Source organism: Pseudonaja textilis, chromosome 2, assembly GCF_049901715.1.
Source record: "Pseudonaja textilis isolate UNSWEBS1 chromosome 2, rPseTex1.2, whole genome shotgun sequence".
Taxonomy (NCBI): domain Eukaryota; kingdom Metazoa; phylum Chordata; class Lepidosauria; order Squamata; family Elapidae; genus Pseudonaja; species Pseudonaja textilis.
The window spans coordinates 19,420,612-19,442,472 of record NC_141991.1 but is presented as its reverse complement, the minus strand read 5'-3'; the positions used below and the strand labels follow the sequence as shown (position 1 = coordinate 19,442,472).

The 21,861-nt window shown below is 43.6% G+C and overlaps 1 protein-coding gene across 3 annotated transcripts in view; it reads left to right on the top strand.

Annotated features, from left to right (window-relative positions):
- The first annotated feature begins 3,015 nt into the window (after positions 1 to 3,015).
- Positions 3,016 to 21,861, top strand: part of PPP1R18 (protein phosphatase 1 regulatory subunit 18) — a 40,694-nt gene continuing 21,848 nt past the window's right edge. The window contains exons 1-2 of one of the 3 annotated variants that reach the window (XM_026720744.2): positions 3,016 to 4,361; positions 5,959 to 7,633. In XM_026720744.2, the coding sequence (XP_026576529.2) occupies positions 6,002 to 7,633 (1,632 nt within the window). In that variant the 5' untranslated portion in view covers positions 3,016 to 4,361; positions 5,959 to 6,001. Of the gene's footprint in view, positions 4,362 to 5,434; positions 7,634 to 21,861 lie in introns of all 3 variants that reach the window. The other 2 variants (XM_087923429.1, XM_087923428.1) reach the window with 2 other exon arrangements.

Sequence of the window (21,861 nt, the reverse complement as noted above, 5' to 3'; positions counted from 1 at the left end):
CTCTCTCTCTTTTTTTTGCCATTTTTGTTAAGCAAATCACTGCAGTTCTTAAGTGCATCACGAATCCAGTTTCTCCCATTGACTTTGCTTGTCGGAAGCTGGCTGGGAAGATCCTAAATGATGATCACACAACTCTGGGATGCTGCAACCAATATAGGAAGGTTGTCAAGTGTCCAAGTTTTGATCACCTGTCTGTAAGATGCTGCAACAGTCATAAGTGTGAGGATCGGTTGTAAGTCATTTTATTGTAACATCCCATGGTCATTAAACAAATACTTGTAAGTCAAGGACTACCTGTGTTTAAAGCCCCTAGTATGACCATCCCAGGTGAGGGGAGAAGGGACAGCTTTTGTGCTTGAAGGCCTGACAGAAGAATTGTGTGTGGTGGTGTGAATTTTAGTGTTTACTATCTAGCACAGTGTTCCAAAGGTGCTTTTTTCCCCACCATCCAGTCAGAGCTGAAGAAGCTTCTTGGATGAGAAGTGAAACGTCTTCAGAGAAAAACCAGAAAGTCCAGCTGCCTCTTGAAAAAAAAAAAAAAGCACCTTTGGGACTACCATGACCTGGAGGATGGCTGAGAACCTCCATAGACATCTAGCATACTGGCTCTCAACCAGTCGTGGTATTCATATTTTTTTTACTACTGGTTCTATGGGTGTGGCTTGGTGGGTGTGGTATGGCTTGATGGGTGTGGCTTGGTGGGCGTGTCAGGGGAAGGATACTGCAAAAATCCCCATTCCCTCCCCACTCCTGGGGGAAGGATACTGTAAATCCCCATTCCCTCCTGTAGAGTTGTAATTGCAGGAATGTTCCAATCTCGGATGGCAAACCTCAGATAAAGAATGTTTCCAAGCAAATACAACTCAGGTAAATAAAGTCACTAATCTAAAGGAAGATTAGAGAGAGTAAGTAAACATATGTTAGACTTTAACTAGAGATAATTAATTGTATGGATTAATGTGCTAAATAGTAACGAAAGTTAAGCAGTAACCAAAGTTAACCAGTGATGGAGGATAACTAAAAATGTGTATAAATGCAAGACTAGACTCCAATAAAGATCATCATGATTCAGTTGTTCATGATCAAACAACTCGACTGCCTCGTCATTACAACAAGTGGCGCCTGAACAGGGATCCTCTTACTTCATCCGCCAAGGATTTGGTGCACCTTCAACCCTTTGTGGTTTCTTCAACTTTTTGGTTTCTATAAGTATGGGGTCTTCGCTTTCTGAGGAACAGAGGAAGCATGTAGATGAATTAGGCTATTTGTTGAAGAAAAATAATACTGAGCTACCACAGAGAAATCTCTTAAGGCTGGTCCAGGAGATTGCAGCTCAGTGCCTATGGTACCCAGAAAAGGGGTCTTTAAAATTAACTGATTGGGAACGTATAGGGAAAACATTGCATACTGAACCTCGACCAAAATAGAAGTTTTGCATGTGTGACATTTATGTAGGCATGCAATTGAAAAATTTGGTCACAATTAACTTTCTCTTTTAACACCTCCACCTTCACGTTATATTAATGATGTCATTTGTCCCCCTTCTCCACCTGAATATATGTCTTCAATTCCCTCAGCTCCTGCAGATACAGGGCAAAAGCCTCCTGACTCTATTGTTCAGTCTTCTTTTCAGAAAATGGTTGAGACTTGTAAAAAGGATGCCTCTGTCTCAGGAACAGAACTTGCAGAATTACTGTCTGTTTGTCCAGTACAATATCGTCCTGGTCAGGGGGCCACAGCTTGGACTGCAAGTAGCAGAATGGGAGGGTCTGCCTTATCAGATCTTAAGAGAGTTAAAAAAGGCAGTTACAGATTATGAGATTAGTGGAAATTTTACAAGAGGACTTGTAGAAGGAATAAAAAATGGTTATACAATGATCCCTGAAGATTGGAAACATTCTTTATCTGAGGTTTGGCATCCGAGATTGGAACATTCCTGCAATTACAACTCTACACCCTCCCCACTCCTGGGGGAAGGATACTGTAAATCCCCATTCCCTCCCCACCGCACTAACCTGCTTTCCAGCTCCGTTCTCCTGTGCAGGGCAACAAAAGAAGACCCAGCCGATCAGCTGGGATTCGGGAGGCAGTGAATAGATGGGGGCGGGGCCAGTCAGAGGCAGTATTTGCCAGTTTTCTGAACTACTCAAAATTTCCGCTACCGGTTCTCCAGAACCTGTCAGAACTGGCTGAATGGAACTGGCGTGCATAAGTGCACCAATGTGCCTACCGTCCCTGTCCTATTGTTTCTTTTTATTTTTCTTATATGTATCCATTTCATGTATTCATAACTATGTTTATACTTATACCTGTTATCTTATAATCGCTTGACAAAATAAATAAAATAAATAAATAAATAAAAGGAATACCATATGTTTTCTCAACCTTTTCTTCAATGCAGACCCCCTTTAAATATCTTTTGTGGCCACGGAACCCCAAGACTTAATTCAAGAAGTCAATCATACCATTTCTCCAAGCCTTCGGGGTCTCCCTGTGATGACATCTGCCCCTTCTGCAGATGACAGCTTGAGAGCTACAGACCTAACACTAACATGGGTGCTTAACTCCTCAGAGGAAACGTAAACACGTGAAAGAAACCCCACCTCGCCTCCCCCAACCTGACCCTTTCCAGGCGAGTAGGCCTAAGAGTCCCACCACAGCCAGAGTGGCTGGGGACGAGGCAAACCCGGGCACATGTGAATTGTGGCGGGCACGTGTGTGTGCGTGCGCGCAAAGGCCTCTGTGGAATGGGAGAGCTACAGGCGGTGGGACTGGAAGGGGCAATGGATTCCGCGCAGGAAGAGGCAGTCGGATTAGAGCAGGCCCGTCTGATTCTATGGAGCAGAATCTCCTCGGACCTTCTGGGGGCCCAGACTCGGAGAGCCCTGAAATAATAGGAAACACCTCAAATGAAACATTTGCGACAGATCAACTCCTCCCTTCCTGTCTTCACCCGCCCGCCAGCCTCGCCCCCCGTCCCCGCCGCATTTGTCTCCTGCCAGCCCCGCCCCGCCCCTTTTCATTGTCCTCCCCTTCTGTTTATACACAAAGACCCCCATCCTCCCCTTTTCCTCTTTCTTCCCGTCTCGGGCTCCCTCCTTCCTTCGCTTTCGATCTTTTCTCCCCCTTCACATTCCCTCCTTCCTCCTCTCCTTCTCTCTCTCTCTCTCTCTCCCGTCTCTCTTCTCCTCTGAAAGGATTTTAGCAGCCGGGCGGAGGTGGAGCTGGGCGGCAGAGGATTAGAAGTGGATGCGCTCAGAGACCGGCAGAGATTTCCGCCACCCCCGTCGCCCGCCTGCTCCTCCGTCGGGTGCCGTCGCCTCGACCGCGAACGCGCCTTCTTGGAAAGCAGCCGAAGAAAAAAGAAGAAGGAGGAAAAGGATCGGAGCGCCCCAACCCTTCACTTCCAGCTAGAACCCTGACTCAGATCCGCCTAGATCCCTCCCTTCCTTTGGACTGAGGGGGGGAAAAAAGGGGAAGAGAAAGCGAGGCGGCTGAAGAAGAAGGAGAAAAGAAAAAAAATCCCCTCCATTCCGAGCCAACCGACCGGCTGGAGCCAGACGAGCTTCCTCCAGCCATGGACCAAGCGAAGGATCGCGCCTCTCGCCTGCCTCTGGCTTCCAAGATCCAGCTGGCTTGAAAAGCGTACGTAGAGAGGGATCCATTGCTTTGCTTCCTGGTTCGAAGGATCGGGGGATTCCTGGAGACGGGATTGGGGGGGGCGGGGGATCGACGACCCAGATCTTCAGTTGGGGGTTCTCCTCAGATGGTGTGCTGGCGGGATCCCCATCTGCTCAGCCTCCAGATCCCGTCTAATTTTCCTCCGGATCTTTGAAGCATTCCGCGGGAGGCGGGAAGTGGAGGGAAAGAAAGGCTTTTTGGATCTCCCCTCGCCTGGATGTACAGTACACGTGTTGCTCCCTTTCCGACGTTTCTACGGATCCCGCCCTAATTTTCCGGAAGAAAACTTCCCCAGCAACTCAAAGGGTGTTTCCCCCCTCCCCTCCATCTTCTGCATCGCTTGTTCATATCTGCGGACTTTGAGACACGCTAACGTTTTAAGAAGATTATTTTAAGGCTTTTTGTCCAAATTCCTGGAGGTATCAGTTCTTGGAAGTCTCTGGATGTACGCAATTCTTTTTCAGGGAAAAATTACCAAGCAGCATTTGTCTTTTGGGCTTCTAGATTCTAAGTGAGCTCTGATCTTCGCCATCCTCTGGTTAGATGTCTCGGCTTTCCAGAATATAAAAGTTGGGTTGTGGTACCAAAACGCACTTGATCTTGCCATTCGTTCCATCCGTTGTTTTTGTAAGGCTTTTGAACATCAGGAATTCAGGTGAAATTCTGAAGCTCGGATTCTGGTAATTTTCAATTATATTTATCTTGTTGACCTTTCTATCACAAGCCTCTTCCTGTCCAACTTGGGGGGGTGTTTCTTTGGACCAACCCAGAATCTCTTTTCTTTAATAACGTTCGGTTTCATCCTTATTTGCTTTTGAAAATTCTAATATTTATCACTGTTGCTACAAGTTTCTGGTAAAATACATCAACCTTCTGATTTCAGCCAAATTTGCCAGTTGTGGGTTTTTGAAACCGCCTCCCAGTCTAGTTTCAGACTAAAGACATGTCCCCTATCGCTCTAGTCTAGAGATCTGTGCAAACATTTGTGTCTGAAGTGCCAATTTTACTGAAACAGACCACGGGAAGGGAAAAATCATTCAATTCCTCCCGGATCACCTTTGTTTGCAATCAGATTCCCTCTCTGGGGTGAAAAACCTTCTCTATACTCTTGCTGCAATCCTCTACACCCCTTGCCTGTGGGTGCATGTTTATTTCAAGCTGCATGTTTATTTCTGAGCTGAAGGCATAAAACTGCTCTGTAAATAAACCTGCCCCATTGTTATCACTGCACAAACCTTTTGGTTTTTTTTTAATCTAGATTGCTTACTCAGGCACAACTATGTTCCTTGCATTCTTGGTTTTCTTTTATTAGCAGCCATTAAGAAAGGTTAGATTAGAACACCCGATAGTAACACAAAACACATGGAAGGAAGCTGTTTTTTTAAAAATCCCCCACCCGTTAGTTCCTCTTCTCATTTTTCATGCTCTTCCACCCTTTAATGGCCCTTGTACTAGCCATCAAGATGGGGGTCAAATCTTGTAAACAAACCTAATCTTTGCCTTGCAAGGATGCCTGGATTCCTTGTGTAAAGAGCCCGCCCCACCACCCCAGAACTGTCACCACCCCAACACACCAGAGACAGTGTGTGTGTAGCATGAGTTGGAAAGAGTGAGTGGATCAGGAGAGGGCGGAGGAAGGGAGAAAAACATCAAAGGTTGAGCCTGAAGGAAGCCTTTTATCTCTCTCTCGTCCCTCCCTCTCTCTCTCTTTCTCTTTCTCTCTCTCTCCCTTCTCTCTTTCTCATTGCTAAAGGGACTTAATTTTGCAATATCTTCTGACAGATCCTCTTCCTGACCCTTTAAGCTGCTCTTTCCCCTTTCCTTTCTTCTGAATGTACTCCTTGTATTCTCCCACTTTTCCTTCTCCTTTTCCAATCCAGCTCTCCCTCATTCCACCTCCATCTGTCACTTCCTACCATTTTCCTCTGATCATTTTTTTATTTCTGAGCCTCCATTTTCTGTTACTCTAAAGCTGTCTTTCCTCTCTTTTTCCAACCACTGCCCACCCCTCTCAAAACCTTCTACTCTAAAACCTCCTATTCGTCTCCGAGTCTGTTCCACATCCTCTTCTTTCTCTTTCTTCAGTCCCTCTTTTATTCCAGTTTTTCTTCCTTTGCCTCTTTTGTTTTTGTGTTGCTTTTCGTGTTCTTTAAGTTGCTCCTCCAAGCCCCCTTTTTCCCCATTCTCTGTTTTCCCTTGCTTGGTACCTTCTCGCTCCCTGAACATCCCACCAAACCTTTCCTTTTCTTTTTTCCCCTCCTTCCTCCCTCCCCCCAGATTTCCTTCCTGTTTCCTGCTATATTTCACACCTCCAGCAAAGATGTCTTCAACTCCTCCACTGCCAGAATGGAAACTCCAGTTACTGGAGCGTCGGCGAAAGGAGGAAGAGGAGGCTCGGCGGCGGGAACAGGAGCAGCAAGACCGCATGGCTAAGATGCCGGCTTGGAAACGGGAGATCATTGAACGACGCCGGGCGAAGCAAGGTTCAAGCACTTCTTTTTCTGAACCAAGTGGACCAGGGGAAACCGAGAGCGGCTCATCCTCCGTGCCTGCTGCAACATCCTCCTACCAAGAGGGGGAGCCAGAGAGTTCTGTGCTACAGGAGAAGATTGGCCCAGTCCACCAAAATCCTTTCATTCAGCTGGAGAAGCGCCGCCATCATCATGAGCCTGGCCCTCCAGAAAACGAACTGGCAAACACCAAAGCCAAGCAAATAGTGGATCTGTGCGGGCAGATTCCAGGCGTCCGGACCCTGCGGGCAGACAATGTCATTATAATTGAAACAGCTCATGGGGCCCCACCAGCACAGCTGGCTGCTGACCGCCACTCGGGAGAAGCCAAATCTGGCAGCATGGAGTCACTCAATGAGCTGCTGGCCCGCCGTGGGGGCAGTGTGACTGAGATCCGGGCAGGGGAGGTCTTCATCGTCAAGTCAGCTTTGAGCCGCAGTGTGGAGGATCTCAATGCTGTGGGCCGAGCTGAGCATCAGGCATCGCTGCCGGAGCAGCGCCAAGGGCGGGTGAGCAAACTGCTCAGCCGGTTCAGCCAAGACGATGGTGGAGGGGTGGTGATGCCATCGCCCCCGGTGAAGTCCCTCAGCACTGAGAATTTAACTGAAAGCAGCGGCTTTGGAGGAAAGAAGACTGTCCATTCCCTGGCAGACCCCATCCTGGCCCGGCTGCCCTGTGTCAACCGCCTCCCCAGCCCTCCCTGTGACCTGCCGGGATTGACACCCCCAGGACCTTGCACTGTGGCCTCTTATCGAAGCCAGTTTGAAGCAAAGTCAAGCAGTGGGGAGGGCTGGCCAGATAGTCCCCCTAGGCGCTCACCCACTGGGAAAAGGTGGGGAAGGGAGGCCGCTTCCCCAGACAGAGGAGCCAGGGTGGAGAGCGGTGATGCGGAGACGGCAGTGGAATGCAATTCGGCTGAGGACGACGTCCAGGGCAAAGCCTTGGCCAACCTGCGTCTCCACTCCAGGAACTCCTTCATGGTTGTGCCACTGAGGGCTTCGGCCTCCCCACCCCCAGAACCCAAACAGGAAGCCAGCCCTTCTCCTCCTTCAGCCAAGCCCCCAGTCCCCACTTCCTCCTCTTCACCCAGCTGTGAACAACTTCTCCAGGAGGCTGTTGAGGAGCCGCCGCCCGAGGCTGAGGCCATGAGACGCGGTGGCAACCGCAAAGTTAAAGAGGATGTCAGGATAGGAGGCTTGGGCCGGGTCTCATCCCCCCATCCAGCAATGCAGCGTCGCAGTGGCAACACCATCACCATCAATCCTCGGAAAGCCCCTGTGTCACCTGTCACGGCTGTAGAGAATGGCATCGAGAGCTCTCCGCCGGTGGCCACGGGGCCCATGAAGAAGCGCTACCCCACAGTGGAGGAGATCCAGGTGATTGGAGGCTACCTCTCCCTGCAGAGATCGTGTCTTGCAAAGAACGACCGACATCGGAAAAAGGTAGGTGATCCAAACCCTTTTCAGCTGCTTGCATTTCGCAAACACCTGCACTTTTGCATTTCTCCTAAGTTCCTAAAGCCTTTGGGGGGCCGCAGCTTTTTCAGGTGCTTGGTTTTGCTCTTTCACTTTTTATACCCACCGCAACGCCCATCCTTGTGATCGCTATTACCTTTTCCTACATTCTTGTTCCTTTATTCCTCTGACACTATTGGAGATATTCATCTCAGAAAGTGAATATCTCTGGGACAATTCAATTTCTAGAAATTATTGTTGCAGGAGGCAGGATTCAATTCAAAGCTGGTAACCAAACTACTCTTTTTGTCTTATTGGAACTTGATATTTTTAATGTAATACAAAACTTTGCCTTCTGTAAGGCAGATCTCCAGTTCCTCCTCTTTTACAGGTGAGCAAATGAAGCAAAGAAAATTGAGCTTGTTCTTGGTTGGCACACCAGTTCAGGACTCACACAAAGCTTTAAATCCCTGTCTCAAACTCAGTGCTTTAGCCTACAGTCCTTGACTTTCCATTGAAAATGTACTTGTAATACTAACCTTTCCTTTTATGCTACCTACAATAGCACAATACACACACACACACACACACACACACACACACATTGAAAGGTCCTTGGGATACAGTGCAATTTCACACCCTGCCACACACAGTAAAACAATTAATATCTAGTACCTCTGATTACTTGTTCTGCAGAGATCAGTTTGGAGGTTGTCTCCAAACTGAAGACTTAGAGAGCCTCCTCTTCAAGGATGTGTGTGAGGCTGCTGTTTTCTCTGAATGAGCTTTCCACACTAAGAACAAAGATGGAAGAAACCACACAGAAAACTAAGCACCAGCACCCCAAATTTCCATGAATGCTTAATTCTTCATCCAGTCACACTGTCTTTTTCTTTCTCTGTGCAATATTGTCCCCAGTTGCTCTGTGTTTATCTCTTCCACACGGTTCTTCCTTTTAATTGCATCCTTACCTTGAGTTGTCAGCAATGCTCAGAGAAAGACAGCTACATCCTGCAAACTGCATTAAGGTTTCCTAATGTACAATTTTAAAAAAAGAAACAACATGCCGGATTTGAGGCTTAAACCATGGTTCTTGGCAGGGATGTTTTGGTGGAAGCTGCAAAATACTCTTTGCTTGCATGTTTTAGGGTCCACACAATGCCTGATCCAAAGGAAATAACTAATATAGGCAGGTAGAATTATTTTATTCATTTGCAAATTCGTTTTGCAGGCTGATTTTTAATGTCCTTTTAGACATATGTGACATTTGTAGACAGAGCTCAGGAGAGGAAACTATAGGCCAGCTCCTTTGTTGTGTTGACTGCATTTTCCAAGCACACTTCCAGAATACAAATCTTTGCTTACTTCAAAGGGTGATTGATATCATGGTTGTAGTTAATATGCAACTACCTGTCCATCTGAAATTTCACCAGGTGTTAGCTTTGATCTCTTGTAAGCAATTCCTGCTAAAAAAAAAAGTCATTCCTATTATGGAATGAGACATTAAGCACTTTACTGATCTTTAGCATCCATTTATTTATGGGGTTTGTGTGCTACCAAATCCCTATAGATTCACAATGGTTCATGGCGCATGAACAAACAATGTAACGTTATAATTTTATTCTAAACCAGTAACAAAACCATACAATAGTGGGAACCCCATGATTCACATAATGGCACTTGGGAACGTCACCATTTTTTGAGTGATATATACATTTAACACGCCCACATGTATTTGTATAAAATGACAGGATAGGATAAGAGACATTATCAAAGAAGAGAAAATTTTGTGTTTCCCGAGGAATATATCAAAGATGGAGTCTTTTGAAACTAATATACTTTTTCCCCCTGCTAAATATGATGTTCGAGCGCCGATTTTCACATATTCTGCTTAGAACCAAGCATTGGGGTGGGGACTGAGATATAGAAACCCTGTTCACTGCTGAGCGTGGCAGGATAAAGAAATAGTGAGGAAAAGTGATTTGACTTCCCCCTTGACTTTGCTTTCCTTCATCATGTGCTTTCTAAGTGCTTGTTTAGAAACTTTCCCAATTTTCAGAGGAAAATATGAGCAGAAGAAGAATCAAACACCTGCGTACCATTACTTCCTATCTTCCTGTTCTCCCATTTAAGATTGCAATGCTGCTTTAAAAAGGTCGTGAAAGTTCCTACACACAGCAAACTATTGAGCGTGTTGTTTTTCCCTCAAAGCATATATGTGCAGATCAGGTGTGTATTTTTAGGATGATGTATGAGGTGGGCCTGGTATCAATTTTCCTGCCCCCCCCCCGCCAAAAAAAAATGAAAGTGGAATGGCAGGAAACATGTGTAGGTGCCAGTTGGACCATTTAGTAGGAAGATTGATTGAGGCTTAAGGCTGGCAAAGCAGAGGTATATAAAAAGCCAGATGAGGAAAGAATGTAAAGAGGTCTCTAGAGTAAGTGATATAAAGTCCAGAGAAGGCATGGTCAGAGCAATGAGCCAAGGAATGGTCTGTAGTAGCAGCCATGCATTTACTTTTTAATGGAATAAGATCCACTATGTGACTTCCAGGTAGAACGTAAGATGGGGAATGCATCCTCGTGTTGAGGTTCCATGGTGATTTTGAGATACAAAGGGATAAGTCTGGTCATTTGTACCCTCTATCTACAAAACGTATTTGGTGGAGTGAAGATCAGTCATAACTGGACACCATCTTAATTAGCTGGAGACTATATTAGCATCGATAAAGGTTTCCTCAGTTTTCATCCAAGTCTGGTTGCCCGCCAATCATTATACAGGAGAGATAGATCTCTATATTTGGGGGGGATAATATGACATTCCCGCTAAAGCATCGTGTTTAGCAGCCTAGGTCCTCTTCCTTGAGTGTCAGTTCAACAAACTTGAGCCTGAGGATCCAGAATTTGCTGACCAAAGTTCAGTGTGTGAAATGGGTTAGTGGCCAGGCTGGCCTTGAGAATGTCATGGTACTGTTTGCGCAAACATTTCCATAGAAGTCTTAAGTCCTCCTCCACAAAAGCCTTTTCACCCTAGCAAGTCTACCCCAGGGTCTCTGGTCACCAGATATGCCCCAAGCAGAATAGAGGCAGCTTGTCATCGTCTGTCATTGTCCCCCTTCATCATAAGAAAGTTATTTAGTGAAATCATTAGCAATTGAAGGGATCTTTGGAGACTATTTTTTGTTTTTTGTTTTGTTTTCTGCAGCTGGCTTTTAAAATGCTGCTCACTTTCTAGCCTCTTGTTGTAAATCTCTTCCCCTTCCCCTTAGGCTTATGAACTGGGTTTCTTCTTAGTCCTTCCAATTTCATGGCCAAGAGAATGGCACACATGGGCGGATGAAGTCACTGGAATCAAGCAGGACCCAAAAGAAACTGCATTTATAAGCCACGTGTAATATCCATGATGATCAGTGAATGAAAAGGAGGTGGGGTGCCCGGAATAACTAGCTAGCAATTTAACTAAATATAGCCCTTATGCAGATCTTTTGTCAGCTTTTCATTATCGCTCATTAAGGAGAGCCCTGCTTCTAGCAATTAGCTACTTCTGGAACATGAGATTCTGTATATTATATTGCACTCAGTTAATAGTTGTTAAATGGATTTTAAGATTCTTGACTTTTCACAAGGTACTCTGGGCGTTATATTTAGAAGACAGAGAAGTAGTGGGGGAGAATGGTCATTTTAAGGAGTACAATTAGGCATATTCCAGGCTAATGGCTCAGGGTCTTGAGTATCTTGGAGGTCACCTGTCAAACATAGGAAAACAGAAGCCCAGGCAGTTCAGATGCATAGATATAGAGTTATTGTATGCTGAAACTCTACAAGAATCTGAACTATTAATGGTCAAAGTTGGTGGTAGATAAGAGTCAATGGAATTCAAAGTAGGCTGGATTTAGATCGCTTGTGAGCACAAAGGTACTTGAGACTAATGACCTGTTTGATCGCTCCCTCGGGCTCAGCCTGGTCATCTCCTACATTAGCTTTCCACAACAGTTTTCTCCTATCCTACCCAAACAACTTTGAAGTACCTCCTGATGGTCCTTCTACTAGGAAGAATGGAAATAAGGGCCCAGTGGTGCACATACATACTCTATAGTGGCTCCTCCTCTCTGGAGCAGCTTGCTTCCTGGAACCATATGGTCCCCACCTTCATAGCCTTTCAGAAGATGATGAAAATGTGGCCCTTCCAGAGGGCCTTTGGGAGGACTGACAAATCATGATGCCTGTCATCCCTTTGAGGAAGGCCAAATCAAGCCACAAATACCACCAAGATTCCAAAAAATCTCCTTTATTGTTGTAGGCTATATTAAAAGAATTTTGAAAGCCTGTTCAGAACCTTCATTATCCCCTTCTAAAGACAACAATGTCAAGGCAGAACTATTCTGTGTCTCCTTTTCACACTTTCTACTTTTCCAGCCACTATTTCTTCTCTCCCAACTTTCCCCTCAAGGCCAGGGCTCGATTTCTTGAAACCATTGCCTCTCAATTTAATCATTTTTAGTGTTGTAGTTTCATTAATGTTGGAAGCACCAGGTGAAGGACAGATCATTGGGCAGAAAATGTATCTATGTGGTTGTTAGGAGTTGATGGCTTATAATCAGTCTAATCATAATTTAATTTTGGATTTGTATCTTGCGAAACCCTCTAACGTTGCCTAGGTCTGGCTGGTTTCAGGTGGCTAGATAATTTTTTAGAAATAAATTAAAGATAGGGTTACACTTGTAGCTAATGCTATGGCCAAGCAGGGCTGCAGATAGGCTAGAAAAGTGCCTATTTAAGTTGCCATTGTCTTTGATATGTAAAAGTCAGCTTGGGAATGGTGATATATTGGTGATAGAGAGAGTGATACGTCAGAACAGAAACCTCTGCTAAGAGCCATGGTTTACTGGTAAAGATCTGAATATCCCAGTCTCAAATGCAGTCATCTCCAAACTGTTGCAGAGTTGCAGAGTCCTGCACACAGCCAGGAGAAGAAACGAAAACCACAACAATGTTTTCCTCATATCAGCCTATATAAAAGCATTGCATATTTGCAGGCAGGATTCTCTGAATTCCAGCTAATCTTTGTTTGAAGAAATTCAGCGACTCACATTCCAGAGGTGGATACAGCAGCCAGATCTGTATTTTCTGAGAATTCTTCATTACCATAAATACATTTTATTTCTTTGTTCTTTACATCATAAATCATATGTAAAGAAGAAGTAAAATTTTGCAGTTCATAGTCATATTAAAGGGGAAATTCAACCAGACAAATCTTTTTTTTAACTTGCTGCAACAGGTACAACAGTGTAAGAACAGAAACAGCCGCAGCTGGTAAAATTCCACGGCTGATGTAACTGAGGGTGTCTGAACTTGACAATCAAGCAAATGTAGTTTGATGTTGCATTTTTGGGACTTTGTGATTTCCAGTTAGCGTCAATCAACAGAGAACAGTCAATCCTCCTCCTGTTCTCTAACTGCAGCTTTGCTTGCAAGAGTCAGCAGGTGAATGTTTTCATAGCAAAGGCATAAGAATGATCACCTGTTTGTATCTTCAGATTAAGCTTTATTAAAGAAAGGTAAAAAAAATAATTGCTATTCAAGAAAAAAAATTGCATTCATTGGCCAAGACATTACAGAATGCAATTCCTTTGTGGAACTGTGAGCTTTTCTGAGAATTCGGGCAATTGATACCTGAAGGAAGAAAATTTATATGATGCTGTCCTCACTGCTCTATCTCTATGATGGATGAAGGGGTTTGTTTTTTCCTTGATTTGGTTTTTTTTTTGCATGTAGTGGACGTGATACAGTTTCTCTTTCGGGAAAAAAATAAGTTTATTCTGGTATTTAAGATCACAGAACATAGAAATGAGAAAGAAACAGTAGTTAGTAGTTGTGGCCAAAATGAAAGCTAGATTATCTCTTACTTTTTAAAGCAAGGGTGTTCAACTCAAGGCCCCGGGGACTGGATCCTGCCCAAGAGGTGTTTAGTTCTAGCCAGTGAAAATGGCGCCTGGGAGGGCTGAGCTCCGTTTTCGCTGGCAGAGGGTTGCAGGAGGCTGTTGTGTCAACTAAAAAAAGATACTCCTTTGGTCTTTTTAGCTAAAGTTGTCGGAGCATAAGAAGGTTACTGGAGAGCATGATGGAGGTCTCTTGGAGACGGATGTGTCCCATTGGAGAAGTCACATCCAGGGGGTGGGGGAAAGACCAGGGTCAAGGGGGAAATGGATGATGTGATTTAGTATCGGCTGCACCCAGCCACGCGCCAACATTTTACTTTTTCTGAGATGCGGTTAGAGACATTTGATTTGAATGAGTATGGATTTGTTGGAGCCCTGACAGCTTGCAGCTGAAAACAGAGCTTGGGAGCCCATTTTCGCTGGCAGAGGGCTCTGGCCACCACGGGTACCCCCGACATGAGTGATGTCCAGCTGGCCACGCCTACCTCAATGAAATCGAATCTGACACCCCTGTTTTAAAGGGGGACATGCTGCTTCAAAGATCTACCCCTACTTTAAGACCTGACTTCCTCAAACTCTTGAGTTCAAATGGATTAATTCTAATCATCGACTGACGACCATTAGCCTAGTGAACATTTAAAGTTGCGACAGCACTGAAAAAAGCGACGCGACCGTTTTTTCACCCTTAATGACCATTGTAGCATCACCCATGGTCAGAATTCAGATGCTTTGCGACTGGTTCATATTTATGGACAGCTTCAGTGATCCTGGAGTCATGTGATCATCTTTTGTGAGCAAAGTCAAAGGGGAAGCCAGATTCACTTAACAACCGTGTCCACTGCAGTGATTCACTTAACAACTCTAAGGCAGGAAAGGTTACAAAATGGGGCAAAATTCACTTAACTGTCTCACTTAGCTAAATCAATTGTGGTTGTAAGTTGAGGGCTACGTATATTTATTATGCCGTTGGAATTGACCTGTTCACTCACTCCTTGACGGGCATGATTTTCCCATGTTTAATTCTCATTATTCTGAGCATGCAAATGAGAAGAAGTTTCTTCTGCTTACAGTTTCACTGCTGCCGGTGGGGAACTCAGTTCCGTCTGAGGTAATGTACAAATTCAGGGGTCCCGGCAGATGTTGGCTTCCTGCAACGGGCAATCAGGTTTTGAACATGGATACTCCCTCTTCATTTGCTGCATGAGTAGCAAAGCTGAAGGGCAGATTACCAACCACTCTTATGTTGGGCATAGTAACGTTTTAACTCACTGCTAAGTGCATTCCTGGGATTGTTTCTGCATAATGGGTGAAGTCTCCTGGATAGAATTCATTCCTGTAAGTTCAAGAAAAACAAATTCATAAAGAGAAAAAAGAAGGAATTGAGCTGGTGGCTTTATTCTAATCTTTTGAGTGATCAGCCGTTATACAGAGCAGGGGATCAGTCCGGGAGTCTGGAGAGTACTCAGACGCGGGTTCTGCGTCTGATGCAGGGATGGGGCCAGGACCATCTGGGAGTGGGGTGCTGAACCGAACGAATGACTTTGCTTCCTGCAAAGATTTCTTCACCTTTGCCTGTCTTTTATCCGTTATGGGAGGGGCAGTCACCTCCCAGCTTTATTCCCGAGTCATCCATTTTGTCTCAGCTGTTCTTGCCTTCTAGCAGCTCTGTGCACATGTGTACTGGGAACAGGCTCTCCTTGTACCTTGGCCTCACTGCTGCCAGACTCCAGAGGCTACGGAGGCAGCACCCCACTCCCAGATGGTCCTGGCCCCATCCCTGCATCAGACGCAGAACCCTCGTCCAAGTACTCTCCAGACTCCCGGACTGATCCCCTTTCTTCCCCACTGTCCGATTCCGCTGCCATCTGCACAGGTTTTCGGCGAACCACAACCCATACACTAAAAAAATATACAAGCCATTCAGCCTTATATGAATTATTGCTTTTCATTAAATTTTCAAGGTAGTATTGATAGCTCTCTTGCCACCATCTCTTCTGCCTAACGACAGCCTGAGCATTAAATTGTTTTGAGTTAATCTCTACCCTGAAAAGCATAGCTCTCCAACAGAACGAATAAAGCAGACTTAGGCATTTTACAGTTCTTGGGCCATATTCAGCCCTTGGGCAGTCCCTGTCTGGCTCAGGAGGATTGCTTTTATTTTTAAAGATGATTACTATTTTTTATATATGTGTGTGTGTGTGTGTGTGTGTGTGTGTGTGTGTGTGTGTATGCAGTCACATATACACACACACACATATATAAAAAATAGTTTGGCCCTCCTCAGCAGTCCTAGTTTCCCATGTGGCCTGTTGGGGAAAATAATTGCCCACCCCTGGAACAAAGGATAAAAAAAATGCTGTTATATTGCTGCCTGAGACAATCACCTCCCTTTAATGGAACCGTGAGTCTACTTGCCTCTCAAAATAATATTCATCATAGGAAGCAATAGTTTTCCCCTCAAAGATTGACAGGATTTCTGAGAACCCAAACAGAGCTGATTATTTAAGGCTTAACAACCTTAAATAAGCAATGCTTAGCAATAAAAATTCTGGTCCTAATTGTGGATACAAGACTATCTGTATCTATTCCATATTTAAATATTGTATTCCAGTATTGTAAAATCAGATAAATAGACACAGACTTCAGAGGGTAATTAGGACTACAGAAAAAACAATTACTTCCAACCTGTCGTCCATCAAGGACCTATATACTGCACGTCAAAAAGAGGGCTATGAAAATATCTACAGACCCCTCACATCCTGGACATAAACTGTTTCAGCTCCTACTCTCATAATGATGCTATAGAGAGCACTGAACATCAGAACAACTAGACACGAGGACATTTTTTCCCCAAACGCCATCACTCTGCTAAACAAATAATTCCCTCAACACTGTCCAACTGTTTACAAAGTCTGCACTACTACTACTGTTAATCTTCTCATCACTCCTTATCACCCATCCCCTCCCATTGTGACTGTATTACTGTAACTTTGTCACTTGTATCCTTACAATTTATATGGACTGTTTCCTAGTATGATTTGATTGCTTATTGTACCATATGACTATTATTAAGTGTTGTACCTGATGATTCTTGACTCTTGATGAATGTATCTTTTCTTTTATGTACACTGAGAGCATTTGCGCCAAAGACAAATTCCTTGTGTGTCCAATCACACTTGGCCAATAAAGAATTCTGTTCTGTTCTATTCTATTCTATTCTATTCTATTCTATTCTATTCTATTCTATTCTATTCTATAAACAGGGTTTTCACATTGTGATCCATGGATACCACTGTCTGAATAGATGCTAGATTTTGAATATCCGGCAAGCCATCCGGAGGCAGCATTCCTCCAAATCATGTTTTGCATCCTAGAGTCGCTATTTGTGACCTTCCCAACTGACTTCGGACAAGCAAAGCCAATGGGATATTGGATGTACTTAATGACCATATGATTCACTTAACAGCTGCAGTGGTTTGCATAATAACTGTAACAAAAAGGTCGGAAAATCAGGCATGATACACCCAATAGGCCCCATTAACCTCTGCTCTTGAGTAGCCATTAAAGGGAAACAGAAGAGCCTAATGTTTGATCTTCATCCTGCCCCACCATTGCCTTATCCATCTCTTTGACTTGCTTTATTCTATCCAGTCTCTTTTGTGGCATCCCTTAGGAAAATTCCAGCCTTTTAATTCCCTCTTGGATTCTTTTTCCTTCCTTCACAAATAGCCCTTTTATCTAACTGCTCGACCAAATCAGCCAGCCTTCACTGGATTTCCCCCTCCTGCCTCCAGGCTGCATTTCATTGGCGTGAGCTGTCACTGACTGGCTGGTGTCCAGAGCTGACACAACAACCCTCTCAGAGGAAGCAAAGCCAGCTGACATCAGCTGAATGCAACTCTTTACCCATTGGCCTTCTTCTTCCTCTTTTGAGCAAGCAAAGCTACGGAAATTCATGGGCTCTGACTTCTGGCCTGGGCCGAAAACTCCGATCAGGAAAAGACATCATTCAATAGGGTTGTCAGAGGGCCTGATCAGCTCAGGTGCTGGGAGAAAAGTCAGCCCAGTGTGTTTAGCAAAGATGGAAAATACACGAACAAAATGTTGAGCGCTCTAGGAGGATCTTGGGAGGCTTCTAGTTAGCATAAATCTTCATAAGCAGCAGTTGGTCATTTTGCTCTTTGAGATACTACCTCTCCGAGGAGCACTTCTGCTGGATTAAAACACATACAGAGTTATGAATCAGACCTGACTGATGGATATAGGTTCACGTATGGAGAATTTCCCTGGAAAATGGCACCTCCACTTCAGGGTGTAAATCATTTAAAGAAGAAGAAAAGTGGAATGTTGGAAGTCTTTTATAGCCCTGGAAGCTAGTTGAGCTGATTGCTGAGAGTGGAAAGAAGAAGAAACTGGAGATATGGTTGCCTTCACACCTGAGAAGGCTTTGGGTCATTCCTCAACTGCAGGGCAACGAAGGAGGGAATCAATCCTACAAAAGAGCTTTGCACACTTTGTGTTTGGTGTCAGGGTTTGAAATAATTCGGGGCCTCGAGTAGGATAACCTAATGCAAGAACTTCTATCATGATATTGCCGTGGGAAAGAACTGTTCCATGTATACATCATTAGCATCTGAGTCACGCGCCAGCCATTTTAATTCTTTCCAAATCCAGAACCACTTTCATCTCAAGAGGCACACTGAATAGTGTATTTTACATATTATTTTTACTTTCATTAATTTACTTGGCAGTTATGGGGTTGTTGTTTTTTCTGGGGTGTCTTCTCTTTTCTCAGCTGAATTTAACAGGTGGCCAGAGGCGATAAAAGTAGGATGCGCTGCATCTTCCCTGTTTTGATGCCTTCAAGTCAGCATTTGCAGGGACTTTTCTTTGAGATATCCAAAGAGGCTCTTTCCTTATGGCTGAAACAAAGTGGTTGGCCCAACATCATGCAACTAGCTTTGTGCCTAAGGCAGCATCTGTCTGTATTAACATCACCAGTGATTTGGTAGAATATACATTCATTCAGCACTTATTAGAGTGGCCTGTAAAAATCCACACAACCACCAGGTGATAGGAAAGTATTACAGAAACACTTTTTAAAACCGGTTATCTATCCTGCTGCTCCAGCTTCAGACGACACGCTTAGCCATGAAGAAATCACAGACTCCAATAAAGGATCTTGTGAGAAAGGATGGAGGCAAGGCAACCCCATTAATCTTCTAAGTGGCTTAGTAGGTCATGTAGATATGTTTGCTGAACTTGGCATGATTTATTCTCAAGGAACGGTTACAGCTTATTATTTGCATAATAATATAATAATATAATTACGGCTTATTTTTTTGCCCTCATTACCCGTTCATACATCCGACATTGACAGAAAGCATTGGTGTGGGGGGTTTAACTATCCCCCAATGAGCATATTAAACTTTTCAAGACAAATGTGTAACAATGCAATTTTTAATCTCTCCTTTCTTTCTGGCACATTTGGGCGACGGCAACCCTGTGGCGGGATAGAATTCCTCACCGTTACTAACAGAGGCATGGTTCTTTTCACTTTTTCACACTGTTGCAATCTCGGGGAGCTTTTTATCTGCAAAAGACTTGCTCCTCTTGTAGAGGAATTTCATTCTTTGCCTCTGGATGCCGTTCCCATTCCTCACTGCAAAAGATTTTGTAGGGTTTATCAAAAGAAAAGAAGAAAGGAAACCTTTTATGGCATATGCCTGTGCTTTTCACAGCTGCTTGACACATAGAAATCTAGCAAGGGAAGCTTTTTCCAACACTTAATTTTTAGTTTGGAAAAGCTCAATCCGTTAACTTTCTTTTATTAGGTTGTAGATCAACATACAGTAACAAGGCAAGCCCAAGAGAAAATCAAGTTGGTTGTTCTTTATTTTGGCATGGGTTTTCTTTATGTCTGTAATTAGATAGTTTATGGCCTAGGAAACCTATATTAACCTTTTCATTTTTTTGCAAGAGAGTAATACAGCTTTCAAATTTCCCCACCTTGATTTTGACCAGTTCCCAATTTTAGGGTACAGTACAAATATGCCTTGTAAATATAGAGTAAGTCTCTTTCATATATCACATTTATATATAATATATGATATGAAATCAACATATATTACATATATATTCTATATTGATGTATAAATATGATCATGAATGGCGTGGTGGCTTAGTGATGAAGACACTCGCCTCCTACTTGGAAGGTTGAGAGTTCAATTTTAGGTAATGGCAGATGTTTCTGTTCTAAGCACAACGAAAAAATATTTACTGCAAACTCCGTATGGTGTCAGGAAGGGTAACCAGCCAGTAAATGCTTAGCTCCATCCAGTCACCCTGACTCAACTCCAAATTAAGGGATTACAAGGTTGTAAAAAGGGAGTTATTGATATATAAATATGATCATATATCATTCCATAGAGACACAGAACAAAGATAGATAGATAAATAGATAGGTAGATAGATAGACAGACAGACAGATAGATAGATAGATGTTTGGTAGCTTTACAAACATGAGGTTTATGTGGCATCTATGCGGAATGGGGAGCTCAAGTTCTCCCTCCTAAAAATAAGAGTTTAGCCCCTGTCTTTCTCTTTTATAACCATCAGTAAAATTGGGTGGATGAGGATAAAAAAACCAGCGTAAAGACAGTATTTGGCAACAGGTGAGCCTTCTATGGCTGAATTTATTTAGTGATGCTTCCAAATAGCTGGTATTGGCCGAATTGGATTCAGACTAGGACTGTAGCGGGGGTAGAACTTTAGATTACTCTGAAATAAAATCTAGCCATAAGGGCATGGGAGACCACTCAGCTCTATCAAGGGAACCAGTGCTGGAGAGCAGTGAATCAGACCCATGTTTAGTGGTCAGGCAATTATTCTGTAGGAAGAAGAAGGCAAGTTCAGTTTCTAGCATATCCAGAAAATTGGTCTGCAAAGTAGTTAAATTTATACTTATTTAATTTGGAGACTGCCCATCTCACTCACAGAGTTGCATTGGGCAGTCTTATCTTATGATGAAGTGGCTTAAGGCTGCTTTTGGGTTGTGGCTTAGAGTAATGGATAACACAGATAATGTTGACTGGCAAATCATGGTTTATATCTTAATATTACATATGAACCAGAGTGGTTCAACAAATGTGACTGAGCATAATTTGTGAAGCCAAGCACTGTAAGGTAACATGAAGAACACACGATCAAAGGGACCCGGATGCTCAACATTATTGCAGAAATCTGCTAAAATCTTTCTGGATTTAGCCAAATGAGATGCTCCAAAGTCTTTGAAATCAATAGGTAAGAGGCCCAACATTTGCCTGACTTCATAGTACTCACAATTAGGCTATAAAGGGAAGCTTCTTCATCCATTCCAAATATGCTTTTTCAAGAGGCAACGGACTTTGTTTTTCCTTGAAGATGTCTCGCTTCTCATCCAAGAAGCTTCTTCAGTTCTGACTTCTCATCCGATTCTTGTCATTCTCATTCTTCAGAACTGAAGAAGCTTCTTGGATGAGAAGCAAAATGTCTTCAAAGAAAAATTCTTGAAAAAGCACCTCTGGGACAACTATGTCCTGGATGATTGAAAATCTCCATAGACCTTTCTTCATCTAAATCTGCTAATCCTAGGAAGGTAATCAACACCAGAACAGCCCAGCTTCTGCAGGTATGTTCTTGCTTCGGGGAAAAAAAATTATAGTTTGTTTTAGAAGAAGCAAAGGGAAGCTTCCACTAGCAGAAGCTGCCTGCTGTGTTTTTCCAAAGGAAGTCATTAACCAGTACTGAGGTATGAGTTGTCACAGTTACCGCAGAAGGCCTCTTTTCACTCTTCACCTCTCTATGCCAAATGCCTTTCAGCAACCACCCAATGTATTCGGCTCACCTCCAATCCATCCTTTCTCCAATTGCCTGAACCTGAGGAATATTCTTGAGAAACATTCCTGTTATTAATTTGAGATTTATTCCCCTAATTTAATAGCCACATCAGGGTTCCAGAAGGCTACAGAAATATATTCCAGAGGTATGTTGGTGCAAAGGAAGGAATTCCAGATCCTGCAAGTCATTCCCATGAAAATTGAATTTGGTCTCACTTTTTCTATTTATGTGAAAATGGATGTCTTTCAACAGTTGTTGAGTTGCTAAATTGTTTTAATATTAATTTCACTGTCAGTTTTAATCTGTGTTATATTCTTTTGTTAAATTTTGTTAGCCACCTTGAACACTCATTAGAATAGTGGGACGTAAATGAAATAAACAATCTAAGGGCTGATTCTGT